We start from the raw sequence: 19653 nt of genomic DNA, 5'->3' as shown, positions 1-19653 counted from the left end.
GGAATCGAATGGACATCCAACTATGGCTCCACCCTTTTTAATAAACTTATTGATTCTGTTTTTATCATTGGCTGAAATGCTGTTGCCCCAGCATACAACAGTATAGAACAGCACACTGGCTACAATGCTTTGATAAAAAAACATTCAATAAGCTCCTCCCTACATCGAAAGATCTCAGTTTCCTGAGGAAGAACAATCTCGTCTGAGCCTTTTTGACTACAGCATTAGTGTCTTCCAGTTTAAGCCCTCGTCAATATGTACACCCAGGTATTTGTATGATGAGACAATCTCAATTGGGTTTCCATTAATGAAGACTGGAGCACACCTGTCTTTCTTTCTTCTGAAGTCAATAACTAACTCCTTTGTTTTAATGACATTCAGGATTAAATAATTGCTCTCACACCATTTGACAAATTTATCAGATTCCTCTCTATACTGCAGATCATTTAATTAATTGCCGTTTATAATTAGGCCAACTAGTGCAGAATCATCAGCATATTTTTGGAGATGACAGCCGTTATGACTGCATCTATAGTCAGCTGTATATAAAGAGAACAAGAAAGGGGCCAAAACAGTTCCCTGAGGGGCCCCAGTTCTAGTAAAAAGTGTGTCAGACTGTCTATTGTTTTGTCTAACAAACTGAGACCTGTCAGTAGGGCTTTAAAATCCACAGTGGACAGACTGCTGACATTAGGGACCTTGAGCAACAAATTTTATTATCATCAGATATTTATGCTAAGGGCTCAATTTTGCTTTATTTATTTGGTAGAGCGTTTGCCCGCTGTCTAGGCCTGTCACAACAATCAATAAATCAATTAATGAACTCAATAATTTTGCTGACTTCAATATATCACCAGTTCATTTTATTTATTGTTTTTGGTTGTTTTGGGTTGTTTTGTTTCATTTATTTAGGATATTTTAATTTTCTTCCTCACATTGCAATTCAAATGTTAAATATTCTTGAAAAATACAAGTTTATTTCTCTTTGAAAGGATGTAATTGCATTATTATGCTATATTTTCATTATATTTTGAAAAATGGTCTCAAAACGACATTGACAATATCATTTATCGCAATAATTTCTGGGATAATATATCGTCCTGCAAAATTTGTTATCCTGACAGGCCTACCGCTGTCTTTATAACAGAAATCCAAAAGAATAGTGGACAATTAACCTACCATTGCTGTCACACTGCATCTGATTCACAAATGACATGCAGTTTACAATATCACTGATGGATACAAGTGTAGGCTAGGTTTGAGCATTATCCCTTTTTTCATACCTTCATACCCTCCTGACATTTTACCAGGGTATAGAGTATTATGATGGTATTTGTGTAAAACTTGTGGGAAATGACTCTACTGTACAGTAGTACTGCCTTAATGTAGGCTTAGCTGATTGTCATAGTGATACTGCTCTCACACACTGTTCTTGAGAAGCTGCAGCTTTTATTAACTGACAAACTCTGCTGCACTGCCATGTAGAGACTGACCCCTGGTGGCGTTACACCCCATCTACACCTGGCATTAACATACGTTTTGGGTGATCAGATTGCAATCAGATAGTGCTTTACCACATGAAAGTACAGGTGTAAATGAGGACAGACTGTGATCCGATTGGCGTGGTCATTGTGACCCCACTGAAATGTGTATCCTCACTCATTATCGTTATCATAAGTGCTACCACCACCACTACCACTACTGATACTGGCAACAGAACAACCACTTGCATTAATATTACTGCTGCAAATTAATCTTATCCAGCAATTTACTTCACAATATATTATTCTGTCTGTGATTAAAATTACCTTATAAATTACCTTGTCTTATTTTGAATTTCTTGTCTTGTAGTTGTCGATGAGGGTGATGTCATCCAACGCTCTTCAGTTCTCCTGGTCCACTACCAAAAATGCAGGAGCATGAAGTGGACAGCAAAAAAATACAACATCGATCCTGCCACAATCCGAAACACCGCAGCAATTGCGGAAGTTAGCTGCCCCAGAGCTAGATCCACCGCCACGGGGAGAGGGGCAGACGCTCCTTAAATATGCAACAACTGTCAGTGAGTTCATAAATGGACTTCCAGAATTAAAAAAAAAATCACAGACATGAAAAAGAAAAAGAGTTACTCCCCTGATGTTGTTTTCCCCTCATTGTTGTAGGTTTATGTGTTCAAACTGTTTATGTTAAGATTTAACATAAACATGTTTAATTTAGTTTGATCAAAATGTAGTAGTGACCTGTAGTTGTAGTTAATGTAGTTTACCCTCCTGTGGTCTTTGGGTCAAATGACCTGTGTTCCCTTTTCTTTTATATCAAAAATGTGTTGTTGTTTTTCCATATAATTGCCTGAAAAAGATGACACAAGGTTAATGTAGTTAACCTGTTCAAGAGACAATTTAATAAAGTCTCAAAATTGATCTTTCTATGCCTCTTTTCTTCTTCAGATGTGTGGCACGAATAGCGCTGCAACTGAAGATCATTTTCATAATCGATAAACCTGTCGCTTATTTTTATGAATTGATTAGTGTTGTGGTCTGCACACTAATGACATGTAACAATCCGTACTTTGTATCAAATTAGACAGAGCTTTATTGTATATGTAATGTTCAGTCTTGTGATTATTGATATGGGGAGTAATGTAATTTACAGATGACACTGAAGGCAACATAAGAAATGGTTTCTACACTGGTTCTGCGTGGGAAGGGTTACAACCTTAGTTTTATTCTTCTTCTCATGAGTCAGTCAAGGGAAACGTTAATTTCCTTAGGTATTGATTGGTTGAGGGGAGAGGGAGAGGCGGGACAACCCTAACAGAGCGCCATGCTAGTTTGTGTGAGGGGAGATTGATTCATCCAACACAGTAGGTGGCGGTAATTGTGGGCGGCAGTAGCTCAGTCCATAGGGACTTGGGTTGGGAACCGGAGGGTCGCCTGTTCAAGTCCCGTCTGGACCAAAAATATGGCGCGTGGACTGGTAGCTGCCAGTTCACCTCCTGAGCACTGCCGAGGTGCCCTTGGGCAAGGCACCGAACCCCCCAACCGCTCAGAGCGCCTGTCACTCTGACATCTCTCCACTTAGTGCATGTATAGGTCCTGTTTGTGCGTGTGTGTTCGGACCTGTGTGTAATTGACAACAAAGTGAAAAATTGAATTTCCCCTCGGGGATTAATAAAGTATATAAAATTAAAAAAAAAAAAAAAAAAATTAATGCACCTTAACGTTGGTTGCCACCTGCCATAAAACATGAAGAAGTAGAAGGGATCGATTCATTCGCTAGTCTGATGTGTCTAGGTGGGAGGACGGCGAAGAAGCTGTGTAGAAGTGTAAGTACCTGAACATTAATGCGGTCGGTGCACTGTAATAATTGTAACCTTGACGGAGAGACACAGTGAGTTCCAGTCGCTACTATCTAGAGTCAGTACAGTGTTTTTTGTCGAAGTTCAGAAGCTGTATATGTGTGTTCAGATAAGGGTGTGTTCTCAACTTTATTTCAGCTTGGCTGCTAACACAGAAGCTAACTGATATATTTATTACCTCAAAACCAAATATTGAAATGAAATGCACAGTCTTCCTTTAACAAAATATTTATCACATTAACTGAACATGAATATTAACTTCCTTCTGTGCGGAGTTTGCATGTTCTCCCCGTGTCAGCGTGGGTTCTCTCCGGGCACTCCGGCTTCCTCCCACAGTCCAAAGACATGCAGATTGGGGACTAGGTTAACTGGTAACTCTAAATTGTCCGTAGGTGTGAATGTGAGCGTGAATGGTTGTTTGTCTCTATGTGTCAGCCCTGCGATAGTCTGGCGACCTGTCCAGGGTGTACCCTGCCTCTCGCCCGATGTCAGCTGGGATAGGCTCCAGCCCCCCCGCGACCCTCAAGAGGATGAAGCGGTTAGAAGATGAATGAATGAATGAATATTAACTTATTAACAATCCTCACAAATAAAATGTTTCTTCAAAATAATTCTCAAGTGTCGTACACTGAAAAACAAAGATCGTATAAGCCCAGAATGCCTACTTAGTTACATTAATGAATAAGAGAAGATGCTAAATGTTGTTGTAATAAGAATAAGAGTAATATAGATCATGAAAATGATGATGATGATAATAATAGTAATAATAATAAACATGATAATAATAATTAGAAAGCAAATATCTGAAAAATTAATATAGCCTGTTTTTTATACAGGCACACTATGTATATTTCAGCTTCAACAGTCCAAAATTCTCTTCTCTGATAAATTATAATTAGTCTGTTAGTTATCTGTTATTATCTGAAATGTGTACAATTGATGTGAATTCATTTCAATGAAGTTAATGTGAAATGAAATCAATAAATTAATAAAACTTAGATTAAAAAAAAGAAAAAAAAAAGAAGTTATTTTAATTTTTTTAGCGGCCGGGCCAGTGAAAATAGTAGGGAAGAAATGTTATATTGAGCCCTGACATATGAAGTATCTTAGATGTTTGATTCTTTTGCTGGTTGCAGCACTTTTCAAGATGTGCATTTGACTGAGGTAGTATAATGTAGTTTCTCTAGCTTTGTTATGCAGCAGATGGAGCTATATATTTATGCAGGCAGTGTGCTCAAGTGCATGGCTGACAGATTGCTTATGCATTGCTAACGCTTTTTGTCTTCCAACTTTTACAGACGCCGTCCTGAAGTCACTTAAAGAGGGAACACAAGATAATGTCTGAAGACATGCAGCTGAACACTTAAAACGTGCTGCAGCAAGCAGAGGACGGTGGGGCAACATTAACTCTTCATCCCTGGAGCCCCTGCGTCAAGGGGTGTTGCACCTTCCTGTGTAACCCCTACCCAGAAGTTTTTATTGGTTGTTGTATTTGAATAATACACTTCAGTGTACAGTACGGTTTTGCCGTAATTTATACCTAATTAGCCTCTAATAGGATCAAGTTCAGATTGAATAAGGCGGAACGGTGCAGACTTTAATTTAGAGTACGGTTTTGCTGTAATTTATACCTAATTAGCCTCTAATAAGATCAAGTTCACGTTGAATAGGGCAGAACAGTGCAGACTTTAATTTAGAGTACGGTTTTGCTGTAATTTATACCTAATTAGCCTCTAATAACATCAAGTTCATGTATATGGTTGCCATACGCAATGATGATGCCTCAATAAAAATATTTAATCACAAGGTTACAATTATTACAATGCACCGGCCGCAATATTGTTCAGGTACTTACACAACTTTCTGGAGCTTCGTCGCTGTCCTCAGACCAAGACACATCAGACTAGCGAATGAATTGATCTCTTCTTCTTCTTCTTTTTTTTTTTTGATGTTTTATGGTGGGTGGCAACCAACGTTAAGGTGCATTACTGCCACCTACTGTGTTGGATGAATCAATCTCCCCTCACGCAAACTAGCATGGCGCTCTGTTAGGGTTGTCCCGCCTCTCCCTCTCCCCTCAACCAATCAATACCTAAGGAAATTAACATTTCCTTTGACTGACTAAAAAGAAGAATAAAACTAAGGTTGTAACCCCTCCCACGCAGAACCAGTGAAGAAACCATTTCTTTTGTTGCCTTCAATGCCATCTGTAAATTACATTACTCCCCATATCAATAATCACAGGACATATACAATAAAGCTCTGTCTAATTTGATACAAAGTACGGATTGTTACATGTCATTAGCGTACAGACCACAACACTAATCAATTCATAAAAATAAGCGACAGGTTTATCGATTATGAAAATGATCTTCAGTTGCAGCACTATTCATGCCACACGTCTGAAGAAGAAAAGACGCATAGAAAGATCAATTTTGAGACTTTATTAAATTGTCTCTTGAACAGGTTAACTACATTAACCCTTGTGTCTTTTTTAGGCAATTATATGAAAACAACAACACATTTTTGATATAAAAGAAAAGTGAACACGGGTCATTTGACCCAAAGACCACAGGAGGGTAAACTACATTAACTACAACTACAGGTCACTGCTACATTTTGATAAAACTAAATATAATAAAATGAAAATATGGTAAAACAAAATCCACATTTAACAAACAGTTTGAACACAAACCTACGACAATGAGGGGAAAACAACATCAGGGGAGTAACTCTTTTTTCTTCTTCATGTCTGTGATTTTTTTTTTTAATTCTGGAAGTCCATTTATGAACTCACTGACGGTTGTTGCATATTTAAGGAGCGTCTGCCCCTCTCCCCGTGGCGGTGGATCTAGCTCTGGGGCAGCGATCCTAACTTCAGCAATCGCTGCAGTGTTTCGGATTGTGGCTGGATCAATGTCGTATTTTTTCGCTGTCCACTTCATGCTCCTGCATTTTTGGTAGTGGACCAGGAGAACTGAATAGCGTTGGATGACATCACCCTCATCAACAACTACAAGACAAGAAATTCAACATAAGACAACTGGTAATTTTAATCACAGACTGAATAATATATTGTGAAGTAAATTGCTGGATAATATTAATTTGCAACAGTAATATTAATGCAAGTGGTTGTTCTGTTGCCAGTATCAGCAGTAGTGGTGGTGGTGGTGTTGCTAAAGACCTAAAGAAACAGTGAAAAGGTTAAATAGTTGTGATCCAACAACATGATATAGCTTGAGTAGCTTATCAGTATGGCGAGATTTGATGATCACCTCAACAACTCTGGCTGTATCTATTTCTCCAATGGGCAGTCCACATGGAGATGAGTTTTACTGAAACCACACACGTTTTGTATCATTTAAACCTTATGTTCACACAGATCTGCCGTTTTTGGAGACCAAAACTTTTAAAACATTTTTAACATTGGTCTGGATGCTCACTGTAATAATAATAATGAGGCACACGCTGACACTGCAGAGCCAATGGGCGGAGGTGGGACCAGGTCCGCTGCTCGTCCCCCTCGCTTTCCCCCATTCTGCAGAGCGGGCTCTCCTGCTGAATCTCCTGACAGCCTGACAGCACAGCTCTGCTGTCTGCAGGAGAGGAGTCCAACTGCAATTTTACATGTATTAACAATGAAAAATGTGATTCCTGGGTGATGACTCCTTTAATTGTCACTCTGAACAACAAAAGAACCCTCACCCACAACTCCGCCAAGTCTGACCTGGCATGTATACTATGGTGTTTCAAGTCTGTTTGAGTGGTTTTGTCTGGACGCAGATATTTCTCTAAAAGGCAGCATGTTTACGGACGAACAAGGAAAATAGGATACAGACAGCTCCAGCTTCATGTGGATGTAGCCTTAATCTCTGATGTTTTGCTTTTGGTTTGGTGTTGATACCATGAAAACTGTGGGCAGGTTCAGCGAAGAAATTTAGGCAGAATAAGAATATGCAATATATCAGTTTGACTGCTATAAAGCTATACCCCTAATAAAGATGCCAAACAAAAACAGTGCATAAATAGTGTTTTTGTTTTTTTTGTTTTTTTGTTTTTTGCTGCAGCAGGTACAGAATCAAGTTGGAATGGTATGGCATGGTATATTGTATTTAGTGTTGAATTATTCATCAATATTGAACATAAAGAACAAATAACATTCAAACTATAAAAGACATGCAAAAAGCAGCACATACCTCTTTTGGGAAACTTCTCCTTCCTCTTTTTCATTTTCTTGTCCTTCCCTTTCTTGTGGTGTCTTTTCTTGTGCTTCCCGTTCTTCTTCTCCGGAGAGGATTCCCTTGAGGTTGAGGAGGAGGAGGAGGAGGCGGACGAGGACGAGGACGAGGAGGAGGACGACTCCCTTTTGCGCTTGTGAGCTACACAAAATACAATATTTATAGCCATTAAAAATGATACTTGTAGGGTTTGAAGCACAGGAGAACAGTACCAGAGTGGTGGCAAGACCAAAGTTATAAATGTGGCCAGATGGTTACATTAAAGGTTAAGACCAGGTTAATTTTTTTAACCTTAGAATAAAAATGCCTCAAGCCTACTAAGGTGGGTGTTTCAGGTGTGTTATAGGATGCCATGCTGGGTACTTGAGAGTAGTCACAGAGGGAAATAGGAGAGTTGTGTGAGTAGCCCATTAGCAGGCAGTGGTTAGCAATATAAGAGGGAATGTAGATGGGCCTGTCAACACTTAAGGATGTTATTTGTAGAATCTGACACAGATTTTTAACATTTATGGTTTAACTGGTCCCACACAAACAAAGGAACGATGATTACTTTCCCATCTATTGGGGATTACTTGAAAATAGATTTTGTAATTATGCCCATTAAACCTTACAGCTAAAAACGGCTTGACATTGACTAGGAAAACAAAAATGTGTGCCCTGCCTTTACCTGACCTGGTAGAGAACACTGACCAAAAGAAAGAAGTCAGTCAAGTCAGCTGACTCTACAATCGATAAACTAGAAATTCCCCTCCAAGGATATTTGCACAATGCAAGCCTACAGGTAAGGCCAACAGTAGGCTAACTTGGATGGTATAAAACCATAATAAGGTAACGGGCATTGAAAAATCATAGGTCTCGTATCCAGATTTTATGTGGATATTGATATCTGACTGAGACTTGGTCACATCTTTGCACAGGTAAATAATATTTTTTTTTTTTGGCATCAATCCACATAGATCAGATTGCACCAACATAGAAACTGAACGCGCACAGCTTACAGTAAATTTCCAAATACAACACAATGCAGGGGTTACGGTGTGGTTATAAAATCCCAACAAGACAGACATGACATAACACCTGGTCTTGCCTTGGCTCCATTAGGGTTGCAAATGGGCATAAAATTTCCTGTATATTTCCAGAAAATTTCCATGGTAAATTAAGCTGGGGAATTTTTTAAATATTCCAAATATATATACATCTTGTTTTGTCATAAACAGACATCCATGCAAAATAAAAAAAAATTCATGTTTTTCATGACATTTCAACAGATTTATTTGTGAGTAGAACTTTAAAACTTTAATTCTTGTATTGAACGATAAATGTGTTTGAGGAATAGCATAAATATATATTAAAGTGTGCTTGCATTAGATCTGGTTGTTTTAACCAAGATTATGCTACAATATATTTTCCCGAACTATATTTAAGTTCCCTTTTAAGGGCCAGCCTTCAGTTTTGTAAATTTCTGGTTTATTGCGGTTTATTTCCATAAATTCCTGTTTATTCCTGTTAATTCCCATGGAAAGTTTCCAACTTTGAAAAATCCTGGAGTTTTGCAACCTTACACACGACATCCACAAGTTTCTTGCATTGCATTATCCACATGCAATCCATCATGCTGTTTTGTTTGGAAGCCGTACCGTGCGCCGCAATTACTTATTTCCGCACACGTAGTTGTCCTATGTGGATACAGGACGCTTTACTGTTTATACTTGTGTTCAACGAACACCTCCAGAGGTGGTTTCGCCAATCGGATCACAGTCTGTCCTCAAAGTGTCTTGGGTGCATTTACACCTGTACTTTCATGTGGTAAAGCACTATCCAATTGCAATCTGATCACCCAAATGGCATGTTAATGCCAGGTGTAGATGGGGTGTAACGCCACCAGGGGTCAGTCTCTACATGGCAGTGCAGCTGAACAGACAAATATGGCATCTGAGGAGTGACAGTACTAACTAGTAAAACACACGAAAATTGTTTCTGGGAGTATTTTTGATTTAGACCCAATGATAAAGGTAAACTAATAAATACTGCCACTACCGACTGGTCATAGGAGCATATCGCAGTGAGAGCAAGAGAGGTCGAGTGGTAATTATTGTCTATGGTTGCAGATAGTGATGGTGAATGTGTGCTAAGCACAGGTAAAGCTGAGCAGTGAGGTTGTCTGTCTGGCATTATTGTGACAGGCCTAGACAGCGGGCAAATGCTCTACCAAATAAATAAAACAAAATTAAGCCCTTAGTATAAATACCTGATGATAATAAAATTCGTTGCTCAAGGTCCCTAATGTCAGCAGTCTGTCCATTGATTTTAAAGCCCTACAAAATCGGTTGGCACTGTGAAAACGTCGGATATTGTGACCACTCCACACTATGTCCATTTGTCAGTGGAAGGAATCTTTAGAGTTTGCCTGTTAATCAATGCCTAGGTATATACATTTGTTTTGAGATTGACAAAGTGGATTTATTGACGTACACCTACAAACCTTTTGGAAATTAAAATTTAAACTTGTTCCAAAAAACAAACCAAAGAAAAAAAAAAAACAGTGTAACTGAAGTGAAAAGTGAATAACACAAAATTTTACAGCATCACCCTACCTGCTAAGTTTGCAGCTGCTGGTGGCACGCTTGTGCCTGGTGTCTTGAGTGCATTTACCGCTGCACTACGGAGCTTGTCTCTTTTCGTCTTGAGCTGCTCAATTGTTTGCTCCAGCTTTGTAATCGCTTCCACAAAAGTGGGTGCAAGTGCAGGCATCTGCGGTCCAGCAACACCTTGAACAACATCAACAAAGATTAAGATTACAGAGATAAAACAACAAAATTAATAAAACTGTTACTTCAATTTTAAGAATCATTGTCTAGTCATGATTTCTAAATGACATAAATTTTACTTTTAATGCGATTTGTGTGTCTCCGGAGGTTATATTATCTACAGTATTATCATTCACATAATTGTAACTGAATCTTACTGTGACCACATTTTATAAATTCAGGACAATGAAGCTTATCACCCTTAATAAGCCCAGCAAATCTGCTTTTCTGACATTTTTTATACTGGCCAAATTTAAAATGATTGAAAAATACTAGCATAGCCTGAAAATGGCATTAGAAATGGGCGTGACCACCCTGTTTACCCTTTTTCCAACACAGAGAAAGCTACATTTACATCATGTATTCTTTGAAATATATAGACAAGAAAGAACTATGCCCAAATTCAATACTATATTGAAAAAACTTCACTACCTCATCTTTCAACATGTCTTGTCATTTTGAATGTATCTATATCCTATTGTGTGCCGTTGGCATTTGAATTTGGCTGACTTTCAAGTTCCGCAAGCAGGTAGAAATATTGTTTTATTTATTTATTTATTTATTTATTTTTCAAATAAGAGCTTACAACCAACATGGCAGTCCAGCTAAAAACGGTAAGCTAACTTGTACGTGTTAGGATGCTCCACCAGCTTTGGTATGAGAACTGTTAATGTTTTAGTCTAACAATGGTTTGATAACTGCAGGCGCACACCGCAACAACGGCTTCAGCATCCGTTGCATGTGATATTAGAGCTGATAATGTGCGATAATTTATGTGTAAAATAATTAGATCAAAAACAATTTAATATACTGTAAATATGAGGGGTTTTTATGTTTATTTATACTTAATTTAGGCTGGCAAGGCTACCAGGTACTGCCCATTAATCTAAATATAATTTGTTTTCTTTTGTTTTTTTATTTGGATTTCAAAAGTCCAAATAAGGGTCTGTGACGGTCCAAAGGACAGAGGGATGTCGTATGCTGTAAAGCACTGTGAGGCAAATTGTGATTTGTGATATTGGGCTTTATATATAAAATTGATTGATTGAAAAGGAACAATATTTGTAATGAAATATTCACCCATGTCTTATAGAAGAGTATCTCTTAAATGTAGAGATAACAAATGACAATTCAATATTTTGAGAATGCATGGGTATTAAATAAAAACAGGCGTATTCATTAATTCAGTATCAACAAATATGGCTCACAATAAAGTGTGTTTTACTATATATCAACAGCTGTAAAATAAAGTGCTAATATTTGCATATAAAATAACATTTCTATCAACAGATCGATATTACTTATATTTTCTTTCTCTATTTTCCTCTTCACCTATTTTTTGTTGTAAAAAACATTGATCAACAAACGTAATAAACTTTTCAAATATTTACTATTTAAATCACCCTGACAGCGTTTGAGCCGACCACAAGAATGTGTGGAATTTCATTGGTTTCATTTATTGTTTGTCCTGTCCCGGTGCAAACAGTGTTTTTTGACGTCCGTCGTCCAGCTGTGGAAAAAATCAAATGTCCCAGTACAATAAATCAAATGCACCCCAACCGCTGTGTTTTGGAAGTAGACACGCATGTGCAGTCATGTACTGCTGAGAGTGAAATCCCTGATCATTAGCTCACATGCAGCTGGTTCAAGCTGTCCTCTGTGTTGTTGAAATTAAACAAAATAATATGGAACATATCTGCTTATGATGCTACTGATTTTAATTGGGATATTTCTTGCTGAACTGACTTAACAGAGTGTTGTACGTCTTGAAGGCTGGGCTCATAGGAGACCACCAGACTCTCTCCCAGGGGAGGGGCTGGGGGAGAGAGGGAGATGTCTGGAGTCCGGACAAAGCTTGGACGGTTCAGAAGCAATTCGCAACGAGTTAAAAGCAATTAATAAAACAGACAAAGTGGTGTTTAAAACTGCATATATTGCGAGCAGATCTATTTTCTGGCCTAAAGCGTGGCCGTGGCTGGTTCTGAATGTGGGCTTTAGCAGGCAGCCGCTCTCTTCCTCTCAACCCCTTGCTCTCAATGTAGGCATGGCCTGTAGCGCTATATGGCGTATACTGCCCCCCATCAGTTCCACAGGAGTCATAGCACCAATTCTTAGGCTGGTATCGGGTCTTCCATTTTTTCAAAAAAAAAAAAGAGTATTGCCGGGGTTTTTTCATCATGGTATCGAAAGGTATCGCAAGTATCCGTTCTCATGACATCACTATAATGAATCTTCATTAATATAGGCCTTTATTTTATCTACAAGTGCACGTCACACACTGAGCGAGCCGCCTGTTAATGACGCTGTCTGCAAAGCAGTAACGATTGTGCTAAGTGGCTAATGGGCATGTAGCTACTGACAGATGATGCGTCATGTTTGTAGTCGACCAATGAAGATGAGTTTACATGTCACCTTGGGTTCGTCCTTCACCTTCTCAAAATGATCCCACACTTTGGATTTCCTGCCTGACATGTTATTAACTAGCCTGTGGAATAACCGCAGGTACCAGCCCTGGAAATTAACCTGACTCCTGTCTGACTGCTGAGCATCACCACTTCCTGTGTCTGCCCTTTCAAATTAAATTCCAACATGGTCCAGTCATGTAGGTGTTGATTTATTTTGACATGGCGCAGCTCCTAATAGAGTTTCATGTTTATTTGAGTGTCTTTTACCTCTCTGGTCGATTAACGTTTGGTCAACTATTAGGGGCAGCCTTAGTCTAAAGTGAGTGTCTGTCAAATATCCAACTTAAAACTAACTTCACCAGTACAGCTGCCCACAGTGTTTGGACTGACCTATAGGCTGTACTGAGATGCAAGACAGATCCAAGGTGAAAACTATGAAAACAGAGAGGCCAAACAGAGAGAAATGCAGATTACAATAGGGTGTGCTACTTCAGCACCATCATCATCATTTAACAGTGACCTCTTGATATTTAAGCAGCAGATAGTGCTGATAGGGTATTTCAGAACCATGGTCACCATCATGGATTAAACTTAAGATCTGCTCAAAACCTCAGTGAGATAAAGGACACAAAGGCAGATTTAACTAACGGGGCACCTAAAGACAGAAGAAAAACAAACACACAGTTTGACATTCAGTGATGTTAGAAAAGACACAGCCACACAGCCATAAAGCCAACACAATCAAGCCACACACAACAACAAACCACAAGTGTGTCAGCAACAGTGGCCTCCTGCCGTTAATGCAATAACCAAGCAGACACGGCGGTCTGCAACACAAGCAGCAACAAACAACACTGTTTTTGAAAAAGGTCAGAAAGCCAGCATCTATAACAAGCCTTTATCCTTTTAGCCTTTATGAATATAAAACAACTCACTCATTATGTTTTCATCCAGCGGCTGTCACTTTGAATCAAATCCCACTAATATGACGTGCAACCCACTGCAGCCTACATGAAATGTCCATAATTTCCAATATCCAAAAACTCCAACACGTTTGAGCGCTCCAAACTCAAACATATTCTTGAACGATATACAGTAATGTGACCTGATCTTACAGCACCATCCTCCTCTCCTTCTCTCTTCTCCTCTGCTCCTCACGCTTCAATGAACCCAAATTTATTTTTTTCCTAATTTAAGCCAACAGACAGAATAAAGCTAGCCTATACACTACAGAACAACATCCTCCTGCACCTCAAAGTCCTAGGTCATGAGCTTCAAATGATGCACATACACACATGCAGAGAGTGATTAACGTTGTTTGGCACCTCTATTGTGACAAAAAGCAGTGAGGGAAAGACAAATACTGCAAATAATTTGCAAACTTTTAAAACTCCCGTAGCCAAATCAACTCCGAGTGGCAGGGCCCGATTAAGGGGGGAGTAATACCGTTTTTCCATTGCCACTCTTGGCTGTGCAGACTAAAGTCAATCCAATTTGTATTTCCATAGGGAGTTTAGACATGCCATACCACGCCAAGCCGTGCCCGAGATCGACATTCGGGCCGGCCGCCCTGAAGCAAGGAGCGGTGACTTCTCACTGACCGCAGCCAACCCCTGTCGACTTAACTTGTGACTTCCTTGACCTGACTCAACTTGCTTGACTCATAACAAGGACTTGACTTGGGTGATTCTAACCACAGTGACTTGAGACTTGCTAAAGACAAGCAAATGTGTGACTTGACAGATACCTGACTGAGGTTCTCTGCTCTCCTTCCAATCATCACTGACATCAGCCTCAGGTTGTAAATGTGTATCTGGATCTGAGTTCCTGGCTGGTTCTGCTCCTCCACAGTCCTCTCCCTCTGCTTCTGTTTCCATCTGTTCAGTGTGTCTTTGATGAAGCTGTGAGGACTGAGGTTTCTCTTCATCATCTTCACTCTTCACAGGGACAGGAGTGAATGTGAACTTGGTGATATCATCCTCCTCCAGCCCTTGAAGCTGCTCTCCCTCCTGACTGATCCAGAGTTCCTCCTGTTCCCCTTTAATGTGTGGAGGCTCTGGGTCCTCCTGGTCCACACTGGAGCTCCACTCCTGCTGCTCAGGGGGAACCTCTTCTTTAACCACCAACAGCTGCTGGACGTCTGCAGGAAACAGTAAAGTCAACAGTAAACACACACATACACACACACACACATACATACATACACACACACACACACACACACGGTGAAAAGCTTAACTTGGCAAACTACTGAGCTAAAAATGTATATGAATATGTAATGTATAATGCTAAAAGTTCATCAAACTATAGCCCTCTCCTTTCTTTATCATTCAAGTTTCAACCCTGTTGCAGAGGAGAACACTTTGCATAACAACGCTTGCCACAGCTATCCAGACTGGAGGCCCTCTGATTACTTCAAACAGTACATAGATGAGCAGGAAGCACACAAAGCAGCGGAGAGTGCTCATCACTGGAGGCAGCCTGAAAATCACTCCAGAGGAGCTTAAAACCTTCTTTGGCATATCTATCATCAGCTTTCTGGCATGTCCTGGATTCCCAAGGATCCGGATGTACTGGGCAGCAAAGATGAGGGTCCTAGTTATGTGTGATGTAATCTCTAACAATCCAGCTTCAGGTTTATCAAGGACACAAAATGCAGTTAAATCTAAAAGCTCTATTGTGAGATGTTGTTTCTTAAATATTTCATTGTTAAGATGGGTTTCCCTCATCTAACTGTTGTAATGTTCATGAAATGAAAAGAGATTTAGACAAATTCTACCATCACAAGATCTTGTATATTTTGAGGGCTCAAAAACTACACTGTGTTAGTTTCAGAGCAGCGAGAACTTTGAAACTGATACATTAAAAAGACTCAAATTCATGCATAAAAATAGCCAGAATGCAGGAAATGATGTTTCTGACATTTAAAATCTGACCAGGACCACCAGACTGCGAAGAAGTTACCCACACAGACCTCTATGTGCTGACAACCTCTCATACTCAACCAGAGCTACAGAAAGTACCCTCTGCCTGTCCATTTTAGTAACTAGCTCCTACTTACCTTGGAAAAATAAAACAAACAAACAAAAATGTGCATACAATGTATACCGAATACTGTTACATCAGCTTCCCCTCCAAAACTGGTGAAATGGCTGCACCCAATAGTAAACGTCTTGGAACGTCAGAAATGTACCTGTTAACAGGCCATTTCTGTCGTCTTAATGTGTATTTGATGCGCTAAGATGAACATATTTGACTTGTTAATACGGACGACAAAATAAACGTTTAGAACCCTTCCGGATTCCATAAGACAACAACACCAGAGAAGCTAACGACACCAGAGAAGCTAACGGCACCAGAGAAGCTAACGACACCAGAGAAGCTAACGGCACCAGAGAAGCTAACGACACCAGAGAAGCTAACGGCACCAGAGAAGCTAACGACACCAGAGAAGCTAACGCGGCGTATAAACATCGACAGACTGAATATTTATTGAACAAAGCTGCAGTTATGTTATTAATAATGAACTTGTAATGTTTCATGAACAAACCTGCTCTGTGTAACCGAAGCTGAGGGTTGGAAACAGCGTCCAGTAGTTTCCGTTGTCGCTCGTTCTCCTCTTTTGATCGACAAAGTTCCTCCTCGTACTCTGCTATCGTTCTTTCAACCAGCCCAAATATCTCTTCAGCAGCCGCAGTTAGTCGCTGCTTCACCAACGCTCTCAGCATTTGGACTTTAGACATGTTCACACTTTAAGAACACAACAAAAGAGACAGAAACTTGAGACTCTGCTAACACACCTTTTTACCAGCCGCCATCTTGTTCAAAGTGTGACGTTAGCGACAGTAAAGAGTACAGTTTCCGGGGTAAATGAGTTAATGAGCTTCAAAATAAAAGCCCAGAATTGTTAATGAAATTCCAGGCTTTATCAGAAAACTCCATGTGGGAGGATACATTATTAAAATACACAATTTGAAAGAATGACATTTATTGATCTGTTCCAGTTGATTTGTAGTTTAGTTTATTTGTTTTCATATTTGCATAAAAAGTAGTACATGAGCAACAGAAACACAATGGAGAGATGAAAAAAATCCTCAGAGGGCTTTATCAAGGCACTTTCCAGTGTATACCCTTCTCCATTAGATAACTCAGTAAAATATTACAAAGATGAAAAAAAGAGAAAGACAATGATGAAATCCGGCAGGAGAAAAAAACATTTTTAGCCAAAAAGAAACAGGGTCACCTAAAAAAAAAAAAAAATCCACATCAGTTTGAGATCTTTTCACCGCTTCACATCTCTGAGTCACATAAATCATGAATAATTAGGTCCCATAAAATCTGAGTCGACATAGCTTATCACAGCTCAAACTGTGTGACGTTCACAACAGTAAAGAGTGCAGCTTCCAGGGTAAATGAGTTAATGAGCTTCAAAATAAAAGTCTTGAAATGTTACTGAAATTACAGGCTGTCCTTTAGAAACACAAACAGGAAGATAAATGATTGAAAACACTATTTAAAGAACAACATTCATTGAAATTGAAAGTTTATTCTTGAACATGGAAACACAAGCTTGAAAACATTGCACAACACAAGGTTCAAATAAGTTGTTTAATAAATCAGTTAACAGGGGTGGGTAGAGTAGCCCAAAACCCTGGACAGGTCGCCAGACTATCGCAGGGCTGACACATAGAGACAAACAACCATTCACGCTCACATTCACACCTATGGACAATTTAGAGTTATCAATTAACCTAGTCCCCAATCTACATGTCTTTGGACTGTGGGAGGAAGCCGGAGTGCCCAGAGAGAACCCACGCTGACATGGGGAGAACATGCAAACTTCACACACACACACACTCCCACACCCGGGATCGAACCAGCAACCCTCTTGCTGTGAGGCGAGAGTGCTAACCACCACACCACTGTGCCGCCCTTCATCCAATCAATAAAATAATAAAATAAATAAAAATAAATTAAATACTTACAAAATAACTTAAATTAAAATAATCTTCAGGTAAATTCAAGTACTTCGATAAAAATAAAATCAATAAAATAATAAAATAAATAAAAATAAATAAATTAATTACTAAATAACTTAAATTAAAATAATCTTCAGGTAACTTCAAGTACTTCAATAAAAAATAAAATCAATAAAATAAATAAAAATAAATTAAATACTTAAAAAATAACTTAAATTAAAATAATCTTCAGGTAAATTTAAGTACTTCGATAAAAAATAAAATCAATAAAATAATAAAATAAATAAAAATAAATTAAATACTTACAAAATAACTTAAATTAAAATAATCTTCAAGTAAATTCAAGTACTTCAATAAAAAATAAAATCAATAAAATAATAAAATAAATAAAAATAAATTAAATAATTACTAAATAACTTAAATTAAAATAATCTTGAGGTAAATTCAAGTACTTCAATAAAAAATAAAATCAATAAAATAATAATAGAATAAATCAAAAATAAAAATAAATTAAATATTTACAAAATAACTCAAATTACAGCACAAGTAACACAAATTTCCAAACCTTTCTACTTTTTCACCAGGCTCAGCAGGCAGAACTAGAACAAGGCAGCCCGTAAACTCTATAACTGTGCATGTGTGTGTTTGAGTCTGTGTGTTTGTGACAAAACAATGCAGAAACAAACATTTTCACCAAAGAATCACTCAGTGATGTGACTATTAAGCTTCAACAGTAGTTGGCTCTCAAGGTTCTTGCAGTGAAGCTGTGATCATTTAGCAGTGAACAGGAGTCCTGCATGACTGAAAAGTCTTTCACAGGCTGCAGATGCAGGAAGACTTGTGTTGACTTTGAGTGACAGCTTCTTGATGTGAGGAAAGGTGTGGAGTAGATCCATACCTACAGTGGACAGACATGAAAGGTACCTTTCCAGCTGTCCTACTTGTGACTTTCCTGACTCCATGGATGCAAAGAAGTCGTCTTCATCAGGGAGGCTGCTGTTTGTGCTGGTGACATCATCCAAGTTGGTGTCAAGGTGATTTCTGATGTAGTCAAGGCCTGTGGCAAGATAAATCATTTTCAAAATAATTAGGTCTGCACATTATTCTTACCCTTCTACTGTATATGCTGTCAAGTTGCTGATGTTTGACATTAAAGTTACCTGAGCTTCTGACTATTGCCACCCTGTGGTTTGTCACTGACACACTATAATCCTAAATGACAGTAACATTAAACAAATTTATATAAGTCACTGTCTACTGGTTCACATTTGAATTGATAAACAAGTATATTTACCAGCATTTAAGATGTTCTCCTCTGTGGTCCAGGATGTTCTGAATCTTGGTAAGAGTATTGCTGCTGCAATCAGCTCAGGCTCTTTCATGACGTCCCCAAAACGTTTCTGGATCCCTCTCTGCAGGGCGTGAACAAGAGGTGTACATATTTTGCAAGATGACTTCAACTTGTCCCGTAACTGGTAAAGTGTTGGCAGCAGGAGGCCCATATACACCGATGATTCCCCTTGGAGGATGTTTAAAAAATAAAATAAAATGAAAATAAAATAACACAAATTAGTGAAATTATTTCATTCAAATCATCCACAATTGTCACACCACCATGCAAAGAAAACTAAGTTACTTGAGACAGGTGGATTCACCCATTAATCAGCAAGGCTCATTTATTATTATTATTCTTTACAAACAAAATCTAAGTTTTGTCAACTTACATCTTTATCTTTAATGCTGTGCAGAAATTGCGAATTGCTTGTTCTCCTTGCTCTCTGTGGATGCACACAATCCTTTCTACAGCGAGGAACAGGGTGCTCCAACGTGTCTGATTGGGTCGGAGAAACTGCAGCTTGCATTCAT

The 19653-nt window shown here is 38.8% G+C and overlaps 1 protein-coding gene across 7 annotated transcripts in view; it reads right to left on the bottom strand.

Annotated features, from left to right (window-relative positions):
- Window positions 1-19653, bottom strand: part of LOC125884150 (gastrula zinc finger protein XlCGF57.1-like) — a 561995-nt gene that overhangs the window by 298873 nt on the left and 243469 nt on the right. The window contains exons 7-8 of one of the 7 annotated variants that reach the window (XM_049568957.1): window positions 10191-10364; window positions 7555-7737 (exon numbers count right to left, since the gene is read on the bottom strand). The exons of 5 other annotated variants lie outside the window; for them this stretch is intronic. In XM_049568957.1, the coding sequence (XP_049424914.1) occupies window positions 7555-7737; window positions 10191-10364 (357 nt within the window). Of the gene's footprint in view, window positions 1-7554; window positions 7738-10190; window positions 10365-16358; window positions 16760-19653 lie in introns of those variants that run through there. One more of the 7 variants, XM_049568962.1, reaches the window with a different exon arrangement.

The sequence above is a fragment of the Epinephelus fuscoguttatus genome, linkage group LG23, assembly GCF_011397635.1.
Source record: "Epinephelus fuscoguttatus linkage group LG23, E.fuscoguttatus.final_Chr_v1".
In the NCBI taxonomy this organism is placed as follows: domain Eukaryota; kingdom Metazoa; phylum Chordata; class Actinopteri; order Perciformes; family Serranidae; genus Epinephelus; species Epinephelus fuscoguttatus.
The sequence above is the reverse complement of the archived record's forward strand: the minus strand, read 5'-3'. Positions and strand labels throughout refer to the sequence as shown.